The 27081-nt window shown below is 38.4% G+C and overlaps 1 protein-coding gene across 2 annotated transcripts in view; it reads left to right on the top strand.

The window, feature by feature from the left end:
• The window catches only part of MOCOS (molybdenum cofactor sulfurase), a 223915-nt gene that overhangs the window by 151996 nt on the left and 44838 nt on the right, over nucleotides 1-27081 (top strand). For both annotated transcript variants that reach the window (XM_075084424.1, XM_075084426.1), the window contains exon 6: nucleotides 17714-17913. In XM_075084424.1, coding sequence (XP_074940525.1) covers nucleotides 17714-17913 — 200 coding nt within the window. The remainder of the gene's footprint in view (nucleotides 1-17713; nucleotides 17914-27081) is intronic.

Here is a 27081-nt window from a genome sequence, read left to right as displayed (position 1 = left end):
CCTTCAGTCCTGTTTTTATGTTTATATTGAAAACTGTTTGCAACATCTAAGCATTCTGGTTTGAGAGGTATTATGCTGTTATGTAGGGACCAAAATAGAGTTGTAATCTTCAACTTGTGAACTGTCCTGGCAGGGACAGGAAGAATAAAGCAAGGGCAAGACAAGTGCCAGGTCAGATCAGCCACTCTGCTAGGACCCTCCTTGCAGGTGAGTGAGTCGGTGGTACCAAGGTAGCGGGTGAGCTGTGCCAGGTTGGAGCTGCTGACCCCATCCCAGGAGGTCACACATGGCTCTCGCCTGCATTTGAGGCCTTGTGTGTATGAAGAGCTTAGAGCCAGTGAGGGCATGGCTAGTGAACTGTTGCAGGCTGGAAGTCACCGTGTTTGTGGTTTGTTCTTGGGTTGGGGTTTTTGGTTGTTTTTTTTAATATTACAGAATAGTAATAAATATACAGGTTGACATTTGTGGTTTTAGGAACCTAGTAACAACTGTTTTGCAGCTAAAAAACCTTTGTATGTGATGCACGATCTACCTGAAAGGTGTGTGTTTGTGGCAGTGCCTGTTTCACAGTGTGTTTGTAGAGCACCTAGGTAAGTGTGGGTAACTTCCACGTCTTGTGAGGCTGTCCCTTCACTCTTTCCTTTCAGGTCTCAAAGTTCTGATTTGTTGAGTCCCCAGGTGTTTGACAAGGCACCTTTGATTCCTCAGCCAGTGCAAAAGAGGGTATTCTGAAACACTGTGTTTGTATGTTTATTGGGAGTATTTTTGTGCTACTCAGTTTCAGCTTAGTTTATGGGATTAATAGAGCATAAGATAGGAAATTATGATGAATATATTTACACATTTGAAATAATAGACCTACAGTTTAGAAATGCTTTCAAAATGAGTGCAGGTTCGATGATCTCAGCAATTCAGATTTTTTTCACACGTCTGAGATAATTAACATCTTCCTTAAAGCTTCATTTTATAGTCATGTGACTAAGAACATCCTTTCAAAAAATTTTTAGTTTTCTAGCTCATTGTTTCAGAGAAAACCTTGAAAACATAAGCTATCGATATTCAGAAAGCAGAAGGCAAGAAGTAACAGCAAGCCCTGAGGACTAAAATTTATGAGTTCTGCAATGTATTAGTATTCATTTAATCTCTCCTACAACTACCCTGGAACTTATATGTTCTGATAAACACTTATTTGTTTTTTAAGACAACTCGTTCCCCGCTACTTTCCACTCACTTGCAAACAGCATTGTGATCACATATCGGTAAACAAAAAGATCAACTGGAAGATTCTGAAATTATTCCAGATTTGGAATATTATTTCATGTTAATGTTTATTCCTCCCCAAGATAAGCATCTAAAAATCAACATTCCAAGTAGTCTGTGTATCACCTTGCCACTTGAAAGTTTCTGCATTATGAAAATGCACATGTACAAGCAAAGCAAAACAAGAGATTCGTTCACTCCTTCCCATGGGCAGGCAGCTGTTCAGCCATCTCCAGGAAAGCAGGGCTCCATCGCGTGTAACGGTTACTTGGGAAGACAAACGCCATCATTCCAAACATCCCCCCCTTCCTCCTTCTTCTCCCAGCTTTAAATACTGAGCATGGCATCATATGGTATGGGGTATCGCATGGGTCAGCTGTCCCAGCTGTGCCCCCTCCCAGCTTCTTGTGCACCCGGCAGAGCATGGGCAGCTGAAAAAGTCCTTGAGTAGTGTAGGCACTACTTAGCAACAACTAAAACATCTCTGCATTATCAACACTGTTTCTGGCACAAATCCAAAAACACAGCCCCGTACTGGCTACTATGAAGAAAATTAACCCTATCCCAGCCAAAACCAGAACAGTTAACAAGAATACATTTCTTCTTCTTGTACTTATAGAAAAGAACTTAAAAAGTGATTTTTTTAAACACCAGTATTCATTATTTTTATCATCTGTCTGCTTGAAAGCCAGTCTTGATTTATTTATTTTACAGAATAGAATTGTATTTGGAATACCTGAGGTAAATAATACTGCATGGTCCATCCTTCAAGCAAGTTTTTGAGCATTTAAGAGGGGAAAAAAGTGTACAGGCATACATTTTCCTGACACACTTATGTTTCAGGTGTTGACCAAGGGACCTCTTCAGAGTTTCTGACCCCACTACAAGAAGAAATATATTGGAAGTTACATGAGTGGATTTGAACTTGGTTTGTGAGATCTCCAGCTCCGGTTTTGATTGTATTTGTGCAAAAAATGTCTGCTTCTGAGGTTCAGACAAAAGGTGATTCTGTGGATATTGCTCATATAGTGTGCAACAAAAGCAAGTAGCCTCACCACTGCTGGTACATGAAAGGTCTGGAGAAGAACAACAGCAGGAGAACAGAACCAATAAAGACAAACAGGAAAATGCTTGAGAGGAGGGAAGGAAGGAGGCTTGGCAGAAGGAAAAAGCAGAAAAAGTTGTGCTGCTGAAAAGCTTAAGGATAAAATATAAAACCTCTCCACACTGTGGTAGCTCCCCTCTTAATCTACAAACCAGGAAGTGATATATAAATGAGTCTTTCTTCACTAAAGCCCACTAAGAAAACTTTTTTCCATTTTTTACTCATTAGGCCTTCTTTAGGAGTTACATTACATGTTTCTGACAGATGGTATTTTATTGGTCACCATTAGTGTGTTTCTGCATAGGAGTGTGTGTATATGGACCAGCCATCAGATTACTTTTTGGCTCCAGTTTTCTTTTGAGGCTGCTATTTTTCTTTCCAAGAACTGGTTGAATTTATCTTAGACATATAGACAACAGTAGATCCCTTAATAAACACAAAAGTTATTTTAAAAAAACGGGGGGGGGGGGGAAGCAAAAAAAGACAAAGAGAAAAATACTATAAAACCAAGCCAAACTTGAGCTATTTTTGGAAAAGAAGTAACTTTATATGACGTGGACATCTCCTTGAAATAGAAAATTAAACAAAAAGGGTGGAAATGCTATTGCAGATGTCTAAGGATTCATTGAGTCTCACATTCTAATCCTCTTTTTCCTAAAAGTAATGGTTTCTAAATATAAAATAATCTTAACAAAAGTAACAAATCAATTTTCTTCCCTTTGATTTGCTCAATCTTTTGAATAAGCAAATGGACTAGGAGGGAGGAAGAGAGTAGAGCTAGTTATAATCTTCACTGGAGAGTTGGCTGAAGGGCCATCTGTCTTACTGAAATCTGTTTATTTTGCTATAATATTTTACAGGAAAAAATCTATAATTATTCTATCAGGCCATCTAGATACAGTACTTAGTATTTATTTCATTGTATTTTAAATTTATTGCTTAATACATCCTGCATTTCAGTATTCACAAAAGGTTTGGCTGCATGGAAATGAAATATTTGAATGTCTTTGAACCAAACATTTCTCTGAGGTTTTGTTAGCTGGGATATCTGAATACTTCAGCTTTCTTCCCAATAAGATATTTAGAAAATATCACTATCATAGTTTCTTCATAAGCAAAATGCCATTTTCCAATTACCATTAACTAAAAGTGAGAATTCTGTATAACCATAACAGATAAATTTCTGTCTAAAACTAATTAATGACATATTTTATAATGTTTTATATTGATTTCATTGCTTTTACAAAAATGGACATGCCCTTAGATTGTTGCAAGTACTGAATAGCTGAAAATCAGCTCCAAGGGGAAAAGTGAGTACATTATTTAAAATACAATTCAGTGTAACTGTCAAAGAACTTTCCTGATTTTCTTTAATAATCTATAAAAGCTGTAGATTAATAAAAGGGGAGCATAAGAACAAGAATGGGGAAAACTAAGGATAGATAAAAGAGGCTGAGAGTTTCATAAATTGGAATTTATAAATTGAAGGTAGCAATACCAATCCATTAACTGAGTAACATCATAGGTGTTTAAAAGCAATATACTTTTATGGCTGTGTTAAGAGGTTTTAAAGATATATTTTGCTCTCTATTTCATAAATTAGTCTTGAAAATGTCTTCCTGTTCATGAAAGCAGAAATTCTCAAAATCTGTCTCTGGGCATCGTGCCATTTTCTGCTACTAATAGATCATTCTGTTCTGTCAGGAAGAGTTTTAAATAAGCGTCTGCTCAACAAGCAGCTGTGTGAAACAGGCTGATCTGGCCTCTGTCTTTGGGTACCACTGTCTCTGCTGCAAAACAAAATACAAAAAGTAAAGAACTAAAACCCCATGGGGCGCATTCAGTTAGCATGGCAGAATTTCAGAACCTCTTGAAAAGCTGCGTCCACATCTCAGTAGCACAGAGGGTATGGAAAGATGTTCTTACCAATTGCTGCTGGAGAGGTTTGCAGCTGTGACGGATCCTGTTGGCTTTCATAGGCTCTGCATACATTACTGACTAACCTGGCTTATAACCACTGACTTTAAACTACCTGATGCCCCGACACACACCTTTGTCTCTTCCCCGCGTAGAGATCAAGGGACAAAACCTGTGGATGGAAGCCAATCCATCCTAAGTGGAGGAAACTAATACCAGCATAGTCAAAAAGCAAAAATAGCAGAGCAGTATAGTGATGTGTTTAGCTGCCATCTTACAGACAAAATTATAGACATATTACACATACCCAAGTTTGGTGAATACGATCCATAAAGAGTTGTGGAACTGAGGGAAGAGAACGAGCTGTATAAGATGTGGGAAACAAATGACAGAGCTCACAAGAGAGCTCTGTTACAAGATGTTACAAGAAAGTGTGGTATGAGTTGAGTCAAAGTTTGGTAGGTTGCAGCAGAAGATGAAGGCTAAGGCTGCTTTCTCTGGCTGTTGAACAAAGTGACCCTTCAAGGTTCAACTTTTAGTCAGAAGTAATCAACATGATGTCTTTCTACCAACACATCTTATGATCTGCTCTGATAGAGAAGGATCTAGGCTTTTATAATAGGTCACATACTGAGTTTGACAGCATCATTATGATCAAGAAAGAAAAAAGGGAAGAGCTGTAATGAGTACATTTGACGAGATTTGCATTGTCAAGACCTCAAAAAGAAAACTTCTTTTTTTGACCAATTGAATGGTTTGACCTTATGGGTGAGCCAAGACTGGGCAGGACCATAAAATTATAATATTTCTGACCCTTCAATTTATAATACCTTCCTTTTTCCTTTACTGTTCTATATTCAAGACAGGTGAAGTGTTCCAACTTCACCACTTGTACCGATCCTAGAAAAATCATGTAATTCGTCATAACTTGAGGATGTTAATCAATTTATTTCTTGAATGTTCAGAGACATAGAAGGAAATAAGTGCTTGAGCTAACATTTATTTACTTATCTGTTTATTAATTTATTTGTTCTCTAGCTTTAGGAGGAGTGTCTTATTCCTGTGAAAGCTCTGTCTTGAGTTGGCATGTGAGAGAGTAGAACTATCTGGAACACTAGAGAGTCTCTCTTGAAAGCAAGGTGTAGGCTTTCTATTACTTCTCACACTATATGGAGGTTGTGGTATTAGAATAGCCAGGAATTAAAAAAAAAAGGATAGAACACACTACTGTTACGACAGAGAGCAAGAGGTATGTCACATGCTAAGCCTCCTCACACTCTGGAAAGCATGGTCTTTAGGTAAGAAGACAAGAAAAAGCAAAATTGCTGACCATTGTAAATAAATTCCCAGACCAGTTCCAGACCACTGAAGTTTTAAGAACTTGCTGAAAAAGGACATGCTATGTAGCTGTCAGGAGTGCTCTGTCTCTCCTGGGGAGTTCAAGCTGACTGCCTGCCATGGCCACAAAATGACAGCTTTTACTTCATCTTTCTGATCTCTCTTTGTATTTGTATTGGAGCCTTCTCATTTGAGAAAGCTTTTTGGTGAGATACATAATAGGAATTATAATGAAAAGGAAAAGGGTAGAGATGCCATATCACCACCCAGGCTAACTTATGTGATAAATGCTTCATCTGATCACTTTAAGACACCCTAAAATACAATGACACACCAAGGTTGATGGGCTAGCAGTTGCCTTTTGGTCTCACTGTTGTAGTAAAATTTCTTTGTTGAAAACTGCTCAGTATGTTCAAACTGTTATAATAAACATTGAAGATGTTCTTGAACATTTAAAAATCATTGAGGAGGTCCTTGCAGAAATGCCACTGAGTACCAGTAAAAGGTTTTATGGGTCGGAACCCACAAAAATATTGTGAGACTGTTATTGTTCTCATAAAATGAGACAGGACTGATCCTTTACATATTGCTTGCCTCCATATCCTGCCATATGCAAGAACGCAGAAGAGTTTCAGGGTGGTAAATGAATATACTAGTTCTGCATGAAATGCACCTGCGTGATTGTTTGATACACGCAGCCTTTAAATGCATTGCTATGCAATTAAATTCACACTTCTTAATTATCAAAGTTTTCCTCTTGGATTTGCAGTCAAATGTTTGGACAGTTTGATTAATCACTGCAGCCCTAACCAGTCTGAAGTTAGCTGATGTTTTGAATTAAGTGTCTTGTATATCTTACAAAGTACCACAGTAGGGTGATGTAGTTCCTGTAGGATCATCTCCTAGAGATGTAAGACCACAAGAGGCCTGGTCAGCCCAGAAAGGCTGTTTCTAGAAACATTAGAAGCTTGGGCAGCCTTAATTAGCCATTTTGGTTAGTTCAGTTCAGAAGATTATATCTGTTGCATAAAGTCATCTAATAAACAAAAATAGACTAAATTGTAATCTTTAAAAGGATTGACCATTTCAACTGCAAAACAGAGCTTCCAATTGCTCCACTAGAGAGACTAAGCCAAGGCAAGGTTATATAAGAAGGGGTCTTGTGTGTGATTGAAGCCATTCAGATTGTCTTATATATTGAGCTAAGCATATTTCAAGGTGGAAAAAAAGAAAGAGCATGAACTTCTTTCTGCGACAAGTTTTTGTAATTCAAGGCTAAGGCAATAAAACAGATTCTTTGCTTCGTACTATGGAATTTGCATATCTCAAGTTGTGCAGCATCTCTGTAGCCAAAGGTCATGCAGCTAAGCTTGTGTCAACTTTCTTCGCCAACAGCAATAACACTCAGTGTCTGTTAGGCATAGTAGCTGTGTATACTGTGATTAATTTCCAAATATTTTTATTTCATGATTCTTTAAATATGAAGCTTTTTTCATGGTCATACTTCTAATTTATAGTATCAAGACTGCACTTTTCATTGGTGGGGCAAGAACAAAAAAGAAAGCAACAACGATTATCTGTGCATGTATTTCCCTAAATTTCTGTGTTCCGTGGTAAAGCCTCCAAGATATTCTGAATATTTCCATTTATCAAATAATAAAAGGGGCCCATTTCTGCATTCTAGATGTCTTTGGCAAATATGCTGCATCAAAGAAAGAAAGAAGCGTATGGCAGATAATACTAAATAACTAGAAAACACAAAAAGAGCTGTATTTCTGATTTTTCCCTTCATTAGCCCAAATAGTGTTCTTCAACATCTTAAAATATGGATCGCATAGAACAGTCTGAATAGCAGTAGCCAATATTACCACTTCAGTAATATTGTGTCAGGATGTAAGAAAAAGCATTCAAAAAATTGAGAGCTCCAACAAAAACAGGGAAGTAAAATGTGTTGTTTTATTGTTATGTCCAGTAACCAACTGGAGTCTGAAGGCCCTCAAGGGAAGGGATAAGTGAATCTGGGCCCCCACACCCCTCATGAGTGTTGTAGCTTTATCCCTACTTGGTGGGAAGGGAACCTCTGCCAACTTGCCTTCTCTTCCTCACCTGAAAAGGGAAGTTTGTGAACTGTGCCTTCAGCTGGACCTTCCTTTCTATAAAGCCTTGCTGTTGTTAAAAATAGCTGAAATGGAAACAATGGGGAAAAGGTGCTTTTTAAGCCATTCTTAATCTTTGTGTTTACAACTTAACTGCAAAGTCCCTCCCTTGACACAACAGCAGCAGCCCCTTTTCTTTTTCCCTCACTTCTGCAGAGCTCGGGTGTAATGGGTTGCTATAGGAGGAGGCCAGGACTTCCTAAGTGCTTGTTGCCTCGCTTCTCTTCCCTGATGGTGACTGCCTCCGAGTTGGTAGCATTCATCCTTCACCGATGCCTTGCTCGGATCAGTGCTTTCTTTTAACCTTGTCTAAGTCTGTCTTCCCAGGCAGTTCTCTAGTTTACCATAGCTCTTGATTTACAGCATGAGACAGCAAGTGGTACACATAAGAATTGCTCATGTCTTGGACTGAACTGAACAGCTCTCCTGAACTGAATCTGAAGCACAGATTCTGGCTGATTTATGGTGCTTACTGAGGCTGATGTAATACCAAGAGTGGTTAATTCCTTCTGAAGCACACTACCTACAGTCTTTAGAAGAAAGAAAAAGTAGAATAAATTACTTTATAATATTCATATTTTCTACATTAGTTTTCTCTTCTAGTCTTCTTTTTAGTAGATCTGCACATACTGAACTTGCAATTGATTAAAATACCTATCCTGTGCTTATAAAATTACAGATGTTCAGTTTTTATCCACGACACTATCTTATGACTCATCACCCCCATGACTTGGAGAGCACACAATATTTTAGGTGCAGTGGATTTCAGAAGCTCATATGAATGAGCAATGTAATGACAACCTGCCAAAAGTTAATTTATGCCAGCCCGCACTGCAGGACGTTCTGCTTATAAAAACACTGGTACTCTTACAGAGGTTATTGCTGAGTGTGCCACAGCAATGGCTGTACTTTAAGAAGTACTGGCATCTCACTTTTGTTGAACAAACTCTTAGGAAGTGAGACTGGGGCTGTAACATCATTGCTCAAACCTGTGCGCTGAGAGTGTTTAAAAAGCTTGGGACAAGTCCTGGTATAATTCAGTTTAGGATGAGGTCCAAGAATCCTGAGCACTTTTCAATATTGACTGCATGCTTCCTTATGATTAAGACATCAGATCAAGGAAATGTCAAAGCAGTTTTTAGAATTCATTGTAGCTTCTTTATTACCTCTGTTTCATGAATGACACTGTTTGTTCCCTCCATGGTAGCTATTTATTGTAATAACATTACCCAGCAGAGACCTAATCTGAGAATGCAAAACAAACAGCAAAGCATCCTTTCAGTCTATCAAAAAATTATGAATATCAATATCATTAAATCCAAAATTTCACTGAGGAAGATATTGTTCTGTTAATAATAATGGCTAGAGCTTATTTTACCAACTTTCAATATTCCTGAATGTTACAGATACAGAATGGAAAAATTGAGCACATTTTAATCTTGTTCCATCAATAGTCAACATCATGCCTTAGAATTTGTTGTCTGGAAACTTTACTTTTTCTGTATCTTATTTCTTGGTTTAATTAAATGAACTTGTGGTATTTCCTGTATTGCTGTGATGGGCAAGTTCTGTGTAGCCTTAGAAAGAGTGGAGTACAAAGGCTGCACAATAGCAGACATAGAGCATCTCTACTACTTCATACACAGGTAGCCACAGCCCTGGTTCAGCGATTGTCAGAGAAAAAGAGGGAGGGTGTCCAACCATATTATTAAGCAGGGAAAACACAGAATGCAAATCAATATGCTGCCTTGGGCACCAAAGTGTTTCACCAACAAGGAGATTCCTGAAGTGTTATGTAGGAAGGTAGAGTCAAACCAGTGGGCACTGAAGTGTGAGGTTTGAGCACATGATTACCTATTCTTCTTCACCTAGTGCAGGCACGGTGAGCTTTGAAACAGAACTGATTTATAACCTAGCAAGTCTTTAGATTGGGATCTGTCATCCTAGGGAGAAAAAGAAAGAAGCTGTCTGGGTTTTCAGAATATTTTAAAGGGCTCTTTTGATGCTGAGGGAGAGATTTCCTCCTATAAAAAACACATTTGGATTAATCTTTTTATTCAGCTTATTTTTGGTGCAAGTTGCTTGTCTCCATTGGTCTGCAGTCCCCCTCAGGGAACACAAAAACAAACGACCCACAGAACTGCAGAGCCATTAGAAAGTCATGAGCATGACAACTAGTACTGGTGACTGCGTCTTACAGAAAAGTTATCTGAGGGAAGAACTGTACTTAACTGCAGACCTGACGAAAGTTTCGTAGTCTCTGGCTGAGCAGAAGGTGAGAAAGGTTTTCCTCCTACTATGTTAAAGTGATCAGAAAATTGTTGCTGACTCAAATAAGTAAGTAAATAAATAAGTATTCATGCAAAGTCCGTGCTGAATTAGTCTTACTGGCTGGAAAACATGTGTCTTACGGCTCCATCTTATATTTTCTAAATCCCCATGACTAGCTTTGTGACAAAGAAAGAGTTTTATGCTCTGCCCCATATTGGCAGTCTAGCTGTTGAGAGTTGAAAATACCAGGAAACAGCAGTAGTAAAGCTTTCACACACTGGCTTCAAGGAACTGTGCATAGCAGGCTCCATTAAACAAAGGACAGAGCCACTTTTATAGTAAAGCAGAAAACAGGCCTGTATGTAACATTCAGGTTTCTAACAGCTACCAGGAGAATTCATGTGCTTTTATAGTACAAGCTTCTCTTGCATTTAGGCCTTAAGATGACAGGATCATAAGCAGAAGTTGTTCTGCTGGACTGAGAGAAACCTTGGGAGATAAACCCTTTAGAGGTAAAATGTGAGTATCTCATAAATACGTATTTTCGGGGATGATTCTGTTGTTCTTGCAGAAACCTCTATGGGCTCATGTCATCCAGCACTCTGGAGATCCGTTTTGAATGCTGCCTCCATGAGGTCTGCAAAACACTCTGCCTTTTTTAGAAACCCTTCCCATTCACCTTTTATGTAGCTGGTTTTATGGTTTGAAAAGTCATCCTGAAATTATTGCTTCTGCTGAGAGTATGGTGTGGGCTTATGGAAGAAAAAAAAAAAGATGGACAGACAGACAGACACACACACACCCTCCCTCGTCTCAAAAAAGAAATCTCATAACAATAGCAAACAGTAAATTACATGTATCTTACCTAGACCTTATTTATTAGATAGTTTTCAGTCTAACAAGCAGTTAACTGAAATTGAATTGTACCTGTAATTAAAATAGTTATACTAAAAGTGAGTCAGCCAGCTGGCACTTAGAACTTCCCCTCTCTTACATTACTCCCAAGAAATTTAAAAAAAAAAAAAGTATTCCTCATTGCGATGTTTGAAAATTAGAAGCTGCTTCTTTCAGAATGTGCTACTCGTTTTATACAGAACAAAGACTTCTAACTTCCCTCACTGTGTGAAAACAGAGCTTGAATTAGCTGCTCTAAAGAAGTGGGAGATGGGGCATCAAAGAGCCTTCTGTTCATTAAGATAAACACCAAATATGTGTTTCATGTTTGGTTTTGGTATAACATTCTGAATAGAGGATTAAGCAGTTGCTTCCCACAGTCTTAAACTATTGAGATGGTGTGGAAGAAGGAGGAGAATAAAAGGATTTAAGCTATTATGCAAAGAATTAGAGTCGAGCGAGTAAAATGTTCCCCTATTACCCAGTGAATTATGCATGGATTTAGCAGTGCTGAGAGTGTAATATGGCTCTCCCTTTTGGACACACAGGAAGTACACAAATAAGCTGCAAGAGCCCATCTAAAGTTTCAACCTGGACATTGATCTTGTGAGATGAACTCTTTCAACTTAATTATGTACTCTCAAACAAAACTATGTACTTTTCAACAAAAAAAAAATTTACATAGTTTCATAACTAAAATTTCCTTTTTATGTAATTCTTTTGTTACATCTTAAATTCAGAAAGAAGCCTGCTCTAATCTATGCATGGCAAGGTATTACTTTTCTGGAATTACAAATGACATCTGGGGACATAGATTTTTCCTTTCTTGCTCACAAATGCAGTCAGCTCAGTTGCAGGAAGGGTCATGGTCCAAGCCATTTTGTGTTCCCCAAATCAATTTTTATTACATGTGTTTTATAGATCAAGTTGATTGGACTGTTCATGTGAGTCAATGTGAATGAGGGGTCTGCAATCTGTCCATGCCTTATGCATTCTCTCTGAGTGTGGATGACGGATGGTTTCATGAATTTCCTGATAAGCCAGTTACAGTGTTTTATGTTGAGTTTTAATGAACTGGATTTGATAATGGTTATGACCAATATTGGAATGGTATTACATTAGAAGAGCTCCTTTCCATTGACTCCAAGGAAGAGTTAATGTATTAATTTTAGTGCTTAAGTTCTATGAGGGTTTCTTATACCCTTAGTTCTGTTTTTAAAAGTAATGGTTAGTTGCTGTTAGCCATCCTGTAAGCTCATTTTCATGTATTTTTTATTTATATTCTGTTTATTTAATCTTAAGCTATCAATTGTAGCTGCTTAGAAGTTACATAATTTTGTTCATATATTTTTTTCCTCTAGGCATCTGCTGCTCCTCACTCTGTGAGGCAGGCAGTAGCTAGATTTGGTCTGACTTAGGACAGCTGTTCTCATAATTTAGGGGAAAAAAACCCACCAGGAGCATGTATAATTTAATATTTTTATTGATGAATCTAGGAGCCCCACCAGAGGACAAGTGATCAAGGTTTCTTACTAAGTTGATTATATTTTCTTCTCATTATTTGCTCCTCTAGTATTGTATTTATAATATTTCAGGGTTGCACTTTGGGGGCAGGGGGTTGGATCATCATATGAATACATCATTCTCATGTTTACAGTGTTTTGTTTGAAGCAGTATTGTTAAAAAATAGCAATGGTTAGGATACAGTGTTTAATGTAACCACATTAAGACAAAGCACTCAAATGTGCAAAGGAGATATATGAAGCTACCATTACCAAGTTCATCCTTAAGAGATGTTCTTTGGGAGAATAACGCTAAGTAGGTGACAGACTTCAGTCAGAGACATTCAGTTCTACGCATAACAGAACACCAAAAAAAGCCCAGAAATGAATCTTAATGTACACTTCTTGGAGGAAGTGAAGGAAGGACTCCAAATGTTTGACAGGATTTACAGGTTCCATGGCTTCCTTAGCACACTGACTCACAGGTCCCACATGGTGATCTGTCTTGTTTGGGATTTATTAGAAAGTGGCTACATCTTGGTTTCACTCCAGGCTCAGCACTGGTTTGCTGAGATTTCAGCTCATCGTTTCTCTGCCTAGTTGCTATCTGTTAGGTAATGCTGAGGAATAATGAATCACATTGATCTTTTTCTTATCCAGCATTGTATGTGAGTTTGGATTTACTGGAGTAACAGAGAATTTGTCCACGTCAACCTCAATTTCTGTGTTTTGTTTGTTTTTTTCACAGCAAGTTAGAAAAATAACTGTATGTTTGATTTATGGCTCTCTTCTTTCTTATCTCCAGTATTTAATTTCTCATAATAAGAGAGATAAGAACTTTATTTGAATGCAGATCACAGAGGTTTCTGAGTACAGCCTGAAAACTTTAAGCACCAGAGCTTTCATTCTAGAGGCTCAACTTCAGTCTCTGTTTTATCTTAATCTATTCAAAATCTTTTATAGATGTTGACATACTCCTATCTGTCAACAGTTCTTTCAGGAAGAACTAACATTTGAACATTTGAACTACTGAAATCTTGGTTGTTTCAGAGAGGAGATTGTATGCCATTACATGTTTGCCATTTACGGAATGCAAAACCAGGTCTATACTGACTCAAAAGCATTCTATACTGAATACTTATTGGACATCTGTGTATCTCATATTTCTCTGATAAGATAAAATTCCACTGGAAAAATAAAATCTTACTGTATATTGCATATAAGAAGCAGATAATAAGACAGAGGTAATGCAAATATAAGACGTTATCACCAGGCAAGCCAAGCAGTCGGTTTACAGTACTGTGGTGACAATTGTGTATGGTTTCAATGCAGATAGTTGAACCGTCTTGTAAATGTGAGATAACTTACCCTTCTCTTCCAGATGACTGAACTGTCCCACAGTCTTTATGGATAGGCATATGCACACATGCAATTCCTATGGAAGAGCTGACATTGTAAATTTATACATGGGTTGTCCAGTGCACTGGCATTCTGAATTTTCCATACTGGAGCAGTATCGGTTTCTGTAATAGTACCCAAATGGAAGTATAAGATGGGATGGTAGGTCTGAGACTGTGCTAATATGTCAGGGTGTGGTGTGCAAACATACATCAGCCATAAGAAGTTCAACGGCATCTCCACAGGTTTACTAGGGTACTTTTTCAAGGAGGTCTGTACACAAAAGTACCAGCTTTTTTTGCCAATCTCTTCTGCTCAATTACCTTGCCACTGCAAAAATATATGTCATTCCTTGTGGCAACAAATAGTGTGAAAAATGAGGTGCTATTGGGAAGAAGAATTAATTACATTATCATGACTGGCTTAATGTAAATTCACAACACACACATAGGGTCAAAGTAATAAGGGGCATATTAATCCACAGACATGCAGGAGCTTCCCTTTTGACAGGGAAGTCCTCACATTTCTTCCATAGGAAGTCATTAATGAAAGCACCCTTTGTGCTGAATGTGTTTCTATGCATATAAATACAGCGAATGGTATTAGATAGACTTCAACTGGTGTAATTTAGACTACACCAGATTCATTCTGATCCATATCACCGAATGCATAAATTGTTCTTAATTTAAAAATACTTTTTAAGAGCAACTAGATGCAATTCACCTTAATGAAAAAATGCAGTGATAAGGAATAAAATCCATAACATGAGAGGGAGTCAGGGCGCTTGAGTCCTTCCCAGCACCTTCTCAAGATGAAGTACCGATCATTTTTCCAAGCTGTAAGTCTTCCAAAAGGCTTAAGGTGTGCTACTTCTTTTATCCCCAAACAGGCAGCTAGGGACGAGTCTCCAAGTATTCAGAGTTAAGCAACTGGGCACAAAACCAGCATTCTGTATAGAAAGAAGATAAAATGCAGGAATGCAGTAAGGTAATAAATACCAATTCAACCATAATATAGAAGATTACCTTCTTATTTACCCTAGACAGGCTCAGTCAAGCAATGAGTTTTATTTTTGTCACCCCAAATACGAGGCAAGATGCAATAATGCAAGTCCTTAGATCATGTTAGAGACCAAAGATTTTTTCTGGTTTTTATTTTCTCTTCCTCATATTCTTTTCCCTGGTCGGGAGAGCGACATGAGGTAAGCACTGGATTTATGCAGGGTACAGTACAGATCATTTTGTTTAGCAAAATTTTAAAAAAATCACAACTATTATCTGAATATGCCCCTTTTTCTGTGAGAACAAACTTTGACTTTCCGGCATTTGGTTCACAGGGTTTTCTGTGCCATCAGACCTAATCACAACCTATTCTGCTACTTAAAAATATGGGACCCTGGCAACACTGCTCCTGCTCCCCAGTCACAGGGCAGCAAAGCAACTGCAGGCTATTGCATTTGGATTTGTCAGAATAAATAATTAAGAGGCTCATCAGCTTCTCACTAATGAACACGGAAATGTGATTAAGCAACTTTAAAAGAGAATGGCTGAAGACAATATAGAAATTATAGCAGGATGATTGCTGTGAATGAGAGACTGAAATTTCTGAATAAGAGGTTTCTTCAACAAGACACAAGGACAGTAGTTTAATCTTCCATTAAAAGATTCCTGCCAATTTGGAAAAGCTCTGAATCAGGAGATTACAGACATCTCAGAAGCTGACAAGGCAGTCACATCTCTTAGGACAGCTACTTTCTGGCAAGTGCTAAGGAATAGCTTTTCTGGTTTTTTCTTCTTACTATTTCAAGACTCTTTAACTTCTACAAAACAATGACTAGGACATCTCTGACTAGGCAATCTTTTATTCTCAAGCACTCTGAAAATACAAATCATCTTCCAAACCAAAATGTTCTAAAGACGCTTGCCAAGTTTACTGTGGCTAACATCTAGAAATTGTGCTGATTAGCTTTTGGCAATGTCCCATGAAAGTGCTTTGTGTGTTAGTATCCCATTAAATATCTTATTCCTCTTTATTATTCTTTAGCACAAAAAAATACTTCCACCTTATATCTAATCTGTTTCTGTGCTTTTACACTCTGCTCTCCTAGCTTATCTGAAGGAGATAGCACATAATATAGAAACCTGAAGAAAAGTGAAATAACAGAAGTTGCTGTAATTCGTCTGTATGTCAAGAGAAAGTTACCTTTCTTTTTCCCTTTGTATAAATTCACAAATGGCACAGTGTTTTTATGAGTAAAGGCACAAAAGTCAACAAGCAGATTACAAGATTTCTGTCCAAGGGTGGTTATATCAGACTGTAGAAGTTTCCAGATACTCAGCTATAAAAATGGTATGTGCGGAAGTGTGAGAATCATAGTTACACAGTCTAAAAAAGAAAGCAAAAGAAAATGTCAAACATCTTTTTAGTTACAGGAATGCTTATGTACCTCAAATAAGATACTCAACATTACAGAAAATACTGTGGGCCTAAAACCCACACAGAAAAGTACTGTTCTACTTCAAGAGGCTTTTGAGGAAATCATTCTTTCCTTTGTTTTTCCTCACACGATGTAGGCCCACCATAGTGGAATGTATGGTATGCATAATAGAAACCACTTTGGATTTTCAGCCAAAATTCCAGCTGTCTCCAGTGGAGATTTGATTAGGTTTCAACATGTTAAACATGTCAGGTATCTCCCTGTGTTTCTTACAGTACTTTGAGGTCATAATGTTATCTTCTGATTGTCATCCACGAAGATGCAAATTCATAAGTTTTCACTTTCTACTTTGAAGACTACTGATACTTTGCTTGTTTCATGTGATAAATTACTGTTTGTTTCTCATTCCGTATTTATTGTCATGACCCAGTTACTTGTCCCCTGTCAGTGTTTATCCCAGTGAATATCACAACCTACTTCTTCATTTCAGATTATATGTGTTCTCATTTGACTGAAATGGCTGGTTTGGTATCTGATGCTTATGTTTAAGCTTCCTGCAGAGAATCAAAATATCCCCAAAGCCATAGGTGACCATGGTATATCATCCTATGGCATACCCTCTGAGCACAAGAATGAGAAGCCATTTCGATAAGGACATCTAACAGAGACCCAACCTCCTCCCAGAAAGCAGAGATGTAAAAGAGGTCTCCATCTGTCAGGAAATCTCTGCAGTCCTCTTTTCCAAACTCCTCAGTGTAGAAAAAAAAAGGCAAAGAAAGACAACATATTTCCTCTTTATGCTTTTTCTAGGCCAAGTTCTGTGAAAACTTCTCTGCAAAGCTTCTCTGAAGCAAATAGATTGCATGGGTGTAGTCAATGAGGCATTCACAACATCCTCTTTCTTTTTCTTCTGCAAAAAGAAGAGCAGGCTTGGAAGAATATTTCTTCAGTATTCAAGTAAATTCTTTGTAGACTAACACTTGTATTTCATAATTTCACTTAGAATTTTATTATTTTTATTTTTTCGTAGACATAGCAATTTTCTTTCTGTGCTGTGCTAGAATTGATACTTCATTCCCATGATCTCCAGAGCCAGACCTGGAGCAAAACTTGCTTTTCAAATTAATTGTGCCAGAACATCTTAGTGACGTGTATAGTCTGCAACTATCAATGTTGTAATGCGCATGGACCATTTCAGTGTAACTTTAGATTTCTACAGTAGATTAACTGTAGATAAATCTTTGGTGCAGCAGTACTTCTGAAGCTTTTGTATGAAGAAAGAAACTTTTGCAAATTGTGTATTCATTTAAAGGAACCCAAAACTACCGATTTTGTGCTAGTTACCTCCCAGCTACACCACTCTGAAAGATCATTATTTTTTTACATTTCCTTAAAAGTAAGGCGTCTGACATTCTAATGCACTTTTCTTTTGTAGGTGGAATGGAGAATATAAAACAGCATACCTTTGCATTAGCTCACTACACCTATACTGTGCTGTCTACCTTAAAATATGCCAATGGAGCTCCTGTAGTACGTATTTACAGTGATACGGATTTCAGCAATCCTGATGTCCAGGGTCCAATCATTAATTTTAACGTGCTTGATGAAAATGGAGAGGTGATCGGCTTTTCACAGGTATGTTTTTCTTTTGCCTTAACTGAGTGTTATGTTTATATTTAAAGCATATTCACAATGAGTTCTTTATCCTAAGGGAAATATTTTGTCCATAATGGTCCCTTCTGAGGTTTTGGGTTTGTTTCTTCATAGCTCTGCACAATATATACACACCATTTTTAAAGTAGTAGAAAGAGAATCCAATAAATAGTACTAGCACAATGCAATGTAACATAATAGCCAAAGCCAATGTCTTACAGATTTAATACTCTACGTGTAGGAAGTTTGAAAGTGGGCTCTTTTAACAGGATGCATTGACTATGCAGTTTCGTTTCTTGTTGACTTCCTTCTCTATAGGACTCAAAACTGGGAATTAAAGAGCAAGTCTAGAAAGGCTGATATAAGGCTGCCTTGGAGCTTTGACATACAAGTGAAATCAAATCTCAAATTACTGCCATCACCCATGAAAAAGGAGTTTTCTTTTCCCTTCAGTTCTAATAATTACATTTTTGTAATACTCCTGAGGAAGCATTGAATAAAGTTGAATGATCAGTGTAAGGAGTGAGATTGGAGCTCAAAAATCCGTGAATGTTGTCTTTCTCAAGAGCTTTCTCTAGCCTTTATCCATCAGGAATACAGAGTATCTATAAGATGAAACTTCATGAAGCTTTTGTTCCTTCAGTAGAGAGGTAATAGTGTATGACCACAGTTGCGTGTGGCTGTGCACCGTGTAGGCAGTGGGTAATGTAGGGTAACGTAGCTCACTTGCTCATCAGCCAAAGTCAGAAAAAGCACAGTGCTCTAGTTTTGCTTAATTCTTCTGTTTTTCATTGGCTGACAATTGACTAAGCCCACCAGTCAAGTTCAAGAGTATGGCCTTGATTTTTTAAAAGCTGTCAATAACTGGCACCATGTCTCTCAGCGACTACCTCCCCCTGCCAGCAGTAGTGGCAGACCTGCATTGATCTTGGACGCTGATAATTCTGGACCATTAGGGGGAGAGTGGTAGCGCTGCAGAAGGCATTCCTCAATGCTCCTCTGCCAGAGAGGAGAAGAACCAGGTAATGAGGGAAACAGAGTCATGTCTACAAGAATACAAGAGGAGATCCATGTATACCAAGGGAGAACAGAAGTGAAGCAGTTACTTTGTAGCCTGTCAGTATGAAGTTTTACAGTTTTTTTAAGGCACTTACCACAATGATGAACATGGGATGGGTAAATACATAGTACTGGAGAAGCTCTTCTTCCCGTAGGTCTTTTTTTGACTATGGTACCACATAGTCTCAAATATTCGCCACATTTCATTTCAAGGAATTCCACACCTTAGGAGTGAATTAGCCATTTATACAGTCTTGAATATGTGTGTCAATATTCAGAAAAGACTGGAGATATTAACACATCTGGGTTGATAAAACACTCCGCAAACACTCTGATGTTGCTTCTGTCTTTTGGTTAAAACTAAAACCTTTATTTGCACTTCTGATTTTCACAGTTTCTTAGTAAAAATGGATCTTGCCTGTTTCACTTTTTTAAACTCAGCTGTACCTTCAGGAAAAAACTATTTTATGGTCTTATGTCTCCATTGTGCCTGTTTGCTGCAGTGGCTGCTCATAAAAAGCTTCTTTATTGATCTGTATCATCTGGATTGTGCTATTCACCAGATTCTTGTAATTTCTGGCATGAGTATGCAGAACGGAGAACTATAAAGTTTTCAAATGCATACCAGTCACATCTGCAGTTCCTGTTAGGTTACTTTGTTTAATTAAAATTATGTGCAATTTAATGACTTTTAGACGTTAACAAGAAACAGCACTATTCTTTCCAAAGCTATAGTATGTGTGATATATATATAATTGGCTTTTTTATGGAAAGAAATTCTTTCATAGACATCTTACAGCAGTTATGGGGGAGAAAAATGTTTGCTTCTTCTTTATGATTACAAAGAAAATACGTACAGCAGAGAGTAAGCTTCATCAAACTGACAATATAATCTCATCTTTATACCTGTATGCGTGTTCAAAATTAGATAGGTTTATTCAAATCAAAGTTAAATGCAATACTTCTGTTAATGGTTTAGGAATGAAATTGTGTCCTCTAGTCTGGTCCTGTCTGTGATCTGCACATTCATGTGGATTCACTGGTCAGTCTCCAAATGCAATCTAGTGGAGTTAGGAGAACACAATTTCAGAAGGCTCCCAGAAAACATTTACAGAAATTTTTAATGAAGGGAAAATTGGATGACATTTCTATCTGACACACCTACTACTAGTGGACACCAATTAATGACTCAGGTTATATTTCAGCTAGTATATTAAAAGACGAATGACAGAATGTCCTATTCCTTTATGGATGATATCCCATGTATAATTAATTACTTATACCCTGGCATCCAACCAGTTCTATTTGTCTTTCTGACAGGCAATTGTTATGTACCCATTGCCTATTAGAGGGCACAGCGTGGCTGGCCATTAGCATTTGGTATCCTGAAAAGGACAATCTGACTAACTGATTTCAGAGAAAATATTATGATGAGGTTTGGAGCAGTTTATTCAGAACATTTGAGATTGGCAAGAAAGGCTTCATAAGTAGACAGTGTCTTTAGAGGATACCAAGCTTACATTTAAGCCTCAAGATTTACATAATTTACATGATAGTCAAAACTCTGAACTAAGTCCAAGATATTTAGGATGTGAAAGGCGTGTAGTGAAATACATGACATTTAACACTGCCACTGAAAAATGATAGCAGGGAAAAAATGATGTCTTTCATCTGTGTAGCATTTGGAAGGAAAGCTGTTCTTACCTGCTTCTGTGATTGAAGTCCGTTTCTCACTGTCATCAGAGTTTAATTACCAGACCTAACAAGACTGTGCCACTATACAAAAACATGCTTGAATTACATACATGGGGTCAATTGCACCAATAGGAAACAGCAACAGTCTCAGGTTCATCCTTGAGTAAAACCTTCATTGCAGCACTCAAGATCAAATGAAGGTATTTCATTAAAGTGAGACGCACAGATGAAACGGTACCATGATTGCACTCTCAGCGATGGCAGAGCTTTTGACAGCCTCCTGTCCCAGTATATAAGATACAGAGCACTCGGATGTTAAGAAGTGATAAGGTGGGAGTGAAATAATTATGGAAGTTGAATTGCTATTGCTTTTTCATTTAAATGCTTCTTTGTGATTGTTGAAGGGTATCCCTGGTTTAGAGTATTATATTTGGAATAAACTGGCTTTGTACACTGTATGTTTCATTGGTTTAATTGACAGTTTAATTACCGGTTTAGTTATTTTGCTGTAAATGGTAATTAAAACAATTAAAGAAGAGGAACTTGCGGGCTCCAAACACCAGTAGTCACTCAAAAGCTGTAGTTTTTCTTCAGATTTTTCATAAAACATTTCTTTATCTAGGGATGAAACTACTACAGTTTTGAAATCTCCATAAACCTCTTGTCTTTAGGCACTAAAACTACATTACATTTCCTCCTTTGAGCTAACCAAATCCTTTGAGCTAACCAAATACTTCCCATGAAAATTATTTCCTTCAGTAAAGCTGTCTTGTAGACTACTATTGGTAGTAATTTGTTCTTGAAATTATTTGGGAGGGTCCCTGTATTCTTTTCATACAAGCTGCCTGTCCTCTTCAGTAGCACGTCTGTCATTTTATGTTATGTATTTATTTGCACTGCAGCACCAAAAAGCCCCAGTTATGAACAGGGTTAAACTATGATGAGTACTTGACAGGTCCAGGACATAAAGATGGCCTTTATGGCAAACAGCTTCTTCATATATACTTGTCTAGTTAGAGTAGATAATTCTCCAGCATTATAGTTTTTGCTATTAATGAAGTGTGGACAGATGACAAGCTGGTGATTTTGAGAGGTGAGAAAGCGCAAGGGTAGAGACGAAGGACCTCTGCTAAGTCAGTGATGCAGGATGGAAGCAGCAGAGTTGACATTAATGCAGGAAGCTGTCAATCTTCTGCTTCCTTGGGAGGCTACCAGGAAAAGAAGCAGTTACCCCTACATACTAAAGCTGGGTTGTGATGTCACAAAAATGGGGTTATGTATATGCTCGATGCTGAGCTAACATTGCAGGCTCTTGACACAGAGAATCACCATTGGCTCATTTATTAATAGTGGATATCTGTAGTCTTCAGTATATATGAATGTCTTGTGTTTATGCAACCCCAAGTCCTTCCAATCTCTGAAGCACTGTTTGACAGCAACAACTCAGCTTCAGTTTGCATCCTTGCCATCTTTTTTTATCAAAAGCTTGCATATGCCTCTGTGAGGCTTCACAATGTTTTCAATGCCAAAAAGGAGATGGAGCAGCTGTAAGGGAACAACACTGATTTGAAACAACAATCATCCACACAAAAAAGTAGACTTCTTAAAATTCAGGCCTAAGTTCAAAGCTACATGTTCCCTTCCATTTGCAGATTTGAAAAAAATCGACATCTCTGCTATGAGGGACCCTTTGTGCTAATATTATTTAAATTATTTTACAGTCCTTTCATATTTCATTCTATAAAGTCAGATTGGGAGCTGGAAGACAGGAAAGGGGTAAGAGGCAGAGATGGGCAGATGGAAATTCACCTGAAACATTTCTTGAATTGTATGCCCTGGAGAGTTCTTACCAAGTCACACCTTTCAATACAGTGTTTTCTGTCCCCAGTGAAAAATAGCGCTTCCTTTATAAAACTTTTTCTTTTTTACTCTGGTCTTCTGAGACAATATTTTTTTCTCCTGTGTGTCACAGGCATGAAAAAGTGAGCAAACCATCATAGCTATCTTTTGAAAAATGGCCATCATTTCAGTTCTTTCCCACTCTGCTTTTTCACACTTCTTCCTTTGCCTGGAGCCTGAAGCTAAACAGAAGCAGCTTGCCGTGATTGTCTCACCTGCAAAAGTTCCCTTGGTATCCATATATGCTTGCCATGCCTCCTAAAAGTCCTGTCAGGAAGGGAACAAGCATCAGTCCATTAGCAGTCTCAGCCTTCTTGCCTGCCACTTCACACTTGTGTGTGATAGACAAACTGCTATAGCAGGAATCAGCTGCCAAAGATAGAGAATGTAAATGTTTTGGTTTGCCAAAGGAAGGCTCTTCTGTAGTGTTGCATATGGATGAGCTTTGCCTCTGGAGACTGAGAACCCTGCTCAGATAGATTGTGGTCAGCTTTGTTTAGGAGCCTATGTTAGCATGTCCTGGCTCACTCTCATCAACCCAGATAGACTGAAGGGAGGACTGGACTTTGAAGTTAGCTTTCTTCATCCGATTCTCAAGAAAAAAAACTATCAACACTTCTCAGCAGGAAACTTCCAATGTGTGTCCCTTCAGCACAAATCTATAATGCAATTTGATGACTGCTTTTACGATGGCAGCTGCCCACTGTCTCACCCACCTTTCTTCTATCTCAGCCTCTCTTGAGTTAATTTAAGGATAGACGCAATGACCCACTGTTGGTTTTGTCCTTCACTGCCTTTATTTTCTATTACTCTGAAGTGAAGACCAGGGTCTTAAATCGGAATGTGTGGCCCCAAATCACTCAGATGTAGGAACAGCCATACAGGATGTCACTGTGGGACCCTCTCTACCCTGGTAGCCTCTTTCTGCCAGTGTTCACATGCTGGCAGCATAAGAAAAGGACAGAACCAGAATGACACTCCCCTAAGAAACAAAAGAAAAGTTGTTTTCTTTGTAACCCTGTTTATCCTTCTGCATCCAAAGCATCCTATGGCAGTGAACTGTCTTGTAAGCAGCTTAGCAGCCAAGCCAAATTCATCCCTCTGGTTTGAGAAGACATGGAGGGGGAAAAATAGATCTTAGGATTGCAGGGACTATGAGAGGTTACTGACCGTCATTGTGTGCCAAGATAGGATCATCTTTACCTGAACCTTTCCACAGCCTCTGCAGGCAGTTCATTCTGGAACTTAGCTGTATTCACTATTACAAAATATTTCCTAATGATTAACCTAAATTTCCCACAATGCACCTGAAGTCCATTATTACATGGATTGGGCAAAGAAAGAGACACCAGTTTGGGCAGGAAAGCAGAAAAAAAGGAGATTCCAGCGACGTGAGGCAGAGGCGAGTTGGACAAGCAGTCTGAAATGATGCTGTATGGCAGAGGTGTGACCAGGGAAGAGACAGAGCAATATAAGCAGGTAGAAGTTATTCTGTCTGTTTGTATTTGAACAAGTCTGCAAACAGAAGTAACACAGGACAAAGTGGTGTGTAGCAGGGTGGGAAATGCACATAAAAGTAGTTGCTTCATATTGCGAGTACAGTTTCTTTGATTTAGTTTCACAGTGTTCTCTTTTAATAGCTTCCTTTTCCTTCAGTGATGTTTTAATAAATTGCTTAGCTGGACCTAGAGCAGTAGCCAGGAACTGGCAATGGCCAGGTGAAATCTCCTTCTGCTGTAGTCTTTCAGCGACACCTTAAGGGATTCAATGTCTGTCTTCCCCACTTACTCTAACCTCACAGGAGTGGAGAGGAAATATGTTAAATACTGGCAGATCTTCAGATGTCAAGTGGCGGATACATTTGTATATACACACAGCTGGTTGAATACATACTGATATCACTACTTATCGTTGCATGATAAAAGGGGCCGTGCAATGCCCATAGTGAGTAGATTTCTTGAAAAAATTGCTGTTTGTGGCTTAGACGGTACCCTCAGTTTCACTGGAAGATTAGCTCCAGTGCACTGTGCCTCTGATATAAAGATACCAAATTAGAGCAATGATGATACGTGAATTAGAAGAGTGGAAGCAAAAGGAGCTACAGCATTTCACATGCACAGGAAGCTGTTGCCAGGTCAATTTGATCAGACTACTGACCAGAGCCTGGTAGTAGCTATCAGTACTTGTCTGGAAATTCATACCATGTACCTGCAGAAGAAAGTGGGTTGCTCTTAAGCATCAATGAGGAATAATTTCTACTCTATTTAATCTGTGAGAAATAAGTCTTCACAGGAAGTTATTTAGCAGGAGATCTTTGTTGTCCTTCAAACCATAATCCTTTTTTGCTTTTTCCATCTGTTATTTTTTACTTTTGTGTAAAATAATCATTCAGTTTTGCAGGTGAAGTGCAGCATTGTTTCATGGGGGCCAGAGAAAATGGAAATCCAGCATTTTTTATTCCAGCTAAGAACGTCTGTGCAGAGGTGGTCAAACAACTTTGAGTTAGTTACACTAATGCTTTTAGAAGCATATCCACTTATTATATTAATTTTGATGACTCAGGGAAAGAAAAGTGTTTTTAACATCCCTAATGGGATTTTTGGCCATCTTCCCAATAGCTACCTAAAAATTGCTGGGGTGATTGCTCACTATTGATTTTAGCTATAGATTTAGCCATTGATTTCAGGAAGCCAGGAATGGCAGATGGACCAGCATAATAGAGTACAAACAGGATTACAAGGAGGAAAAGATTGTTATGAAGATTCCTGTTGAACGTCCACTAATATCCTTGGTTCCAATTAGTTTCCAATTGCAGTGTGGATGTGTCATAAGCAGGGAGACAGCAGCAATGCAGCAAACCACACTGGCTTGCCAATAAATGGCACCTTGTCGCTTCAAACTGGCAAGAAATGCCATTACAATGTGAATCTCTGCTTGCATTTGGTTACATGGCACTGGGCACTTAAAGACAGCCCTTACAACAAGGGGTTCTCTAGGTAGGGGTTTACTGACTGTGCTTAAGCAGATGCCGTACTTGAGAAACTCAGTGTGATAACTGCAAACCTAGTAACTAGGTAATGAAGCTCTCTTCTTCCTGCGGAAGTGGTGGCAGAGTACAGGCCAAGTTGCTTTCTGTAATATTGCATTGTGGGGGGAAAAAGACATGTAAAAGAGTATGCTTGAAATTGCGTACTACTAAACTGCTCATCAGAGCTGGTCGAGGTTAGAAATCTTCATGAAAGCCTACACTGAAGGTGTTGCCTGACACTGCTTCTCTGGAGTGTCCTTGCATGTTGCTAAGGAAACTGGAAAGATGATAAAAGGTAGTCTCAGATGAAAGAATCTTAGATGAATGAGGGAAGCTAAATATTTTCTGTTTAGTAACAGGGCCAAACTGTGGCTCTAAACTACAGACCCTGTTACACAGAGGAGAAATGTGAAAAGAAACCACATGGTAGCAGCAAAAGGACTGCACTTTTGACAGTCTCTGCTGGATTCCTTTTTTCTTGATCTCAGTAAAAGCATATCAGCTTCCTTTGAATGCTTGCAGTGTCCAGTGTCAGTCCACCATTTGAATCCTTCAAAGACAAAGAGAGCCTGGCTCCACCTTCTCTATTACCTTTCTTGCATCTTCCTGCCCCATACACAAACCCTGCATAGAACCCTGTATAGAAGTAATTAAAGTAATATTTCAACACAGTCCATCATGGGATTTTAATCCTCAACCTCCCTGTGATCTATTATCCCCATTTTCAGGGGATAAATACAGATGAAGAATTTAAGTGATTTAAGAGACAGAGGAAAAGGTAGAGAGGGTTTTGACTGGGACATGAATAAAACCTATGTCACTAAACTTTCAGTATCATGCACTGCACTTTTTTATTCATAAGAGTTGTTTCCACTTGTATTAGGATGCTACATTCCTCTTTATCCCTTCTTGATACGAATTATAGCTTAGTCTTCTGTGTTGTTTGCCTCTGGCTTCCACTCCTCTGACTAGTAGCAGTCTGACCCAAAGCCTTTAGCCTATGAAATAGATAGGGATGCACAATGGGATGCAGAGATACAGGCCTTTTCCTATGACTCACAAGGGAATGCTGTGTTGAAGTCAGAGTTAGGAAGCCACAAAGGGCTTGGGTTCCTTTGTTTTGCTTTTCTTCCTGGAATCCATCCTTTCCCTGACGTCATTTTATCAGACCTGATTTTCATTGCTACTGAATGAAGTTTAAAAAAAAAAAAAAGAACAAAAAGCTAAGAGAAAATGTTATTGTTTGGAGAGATCTGTGGCCCTTGAGAAGGCAAATAAAAGAAAACCAAGGTGTTTAGCCTACTCCTCAGCCTATTCAGTTTCAAATAGCTGGATCTCGGACTCATGAAGTTTATATATGATCCAAATATGTCCATGCCCTAATTCACTGCATGTCCTACAGAGAAGAGAAAAGCAGTTGAAAAAATGTGAGGTCCTCCATTAACAATCGATACTGTGTTTCATTTCTT

This window comes from Phalacrocorax aristotelis, chromosome 2 (assembly GCF_949628215.1).
Source record: "Phalacrocorax aristotelis chromosome 2, bGulAri2.1, whole genome shotgun sequence".
Lineage (NCBI taxonomy): Eukaryota > Metazoa > Chordata > Aves > Suliformes > Phalacrocoracidae > Phalacrocorax > Phalacrocorax aristotelis.
Note: the sequence above shows the minus strand (reverse complement) of the source record. Positions and strands in the feature narration are given on the sequence as shown.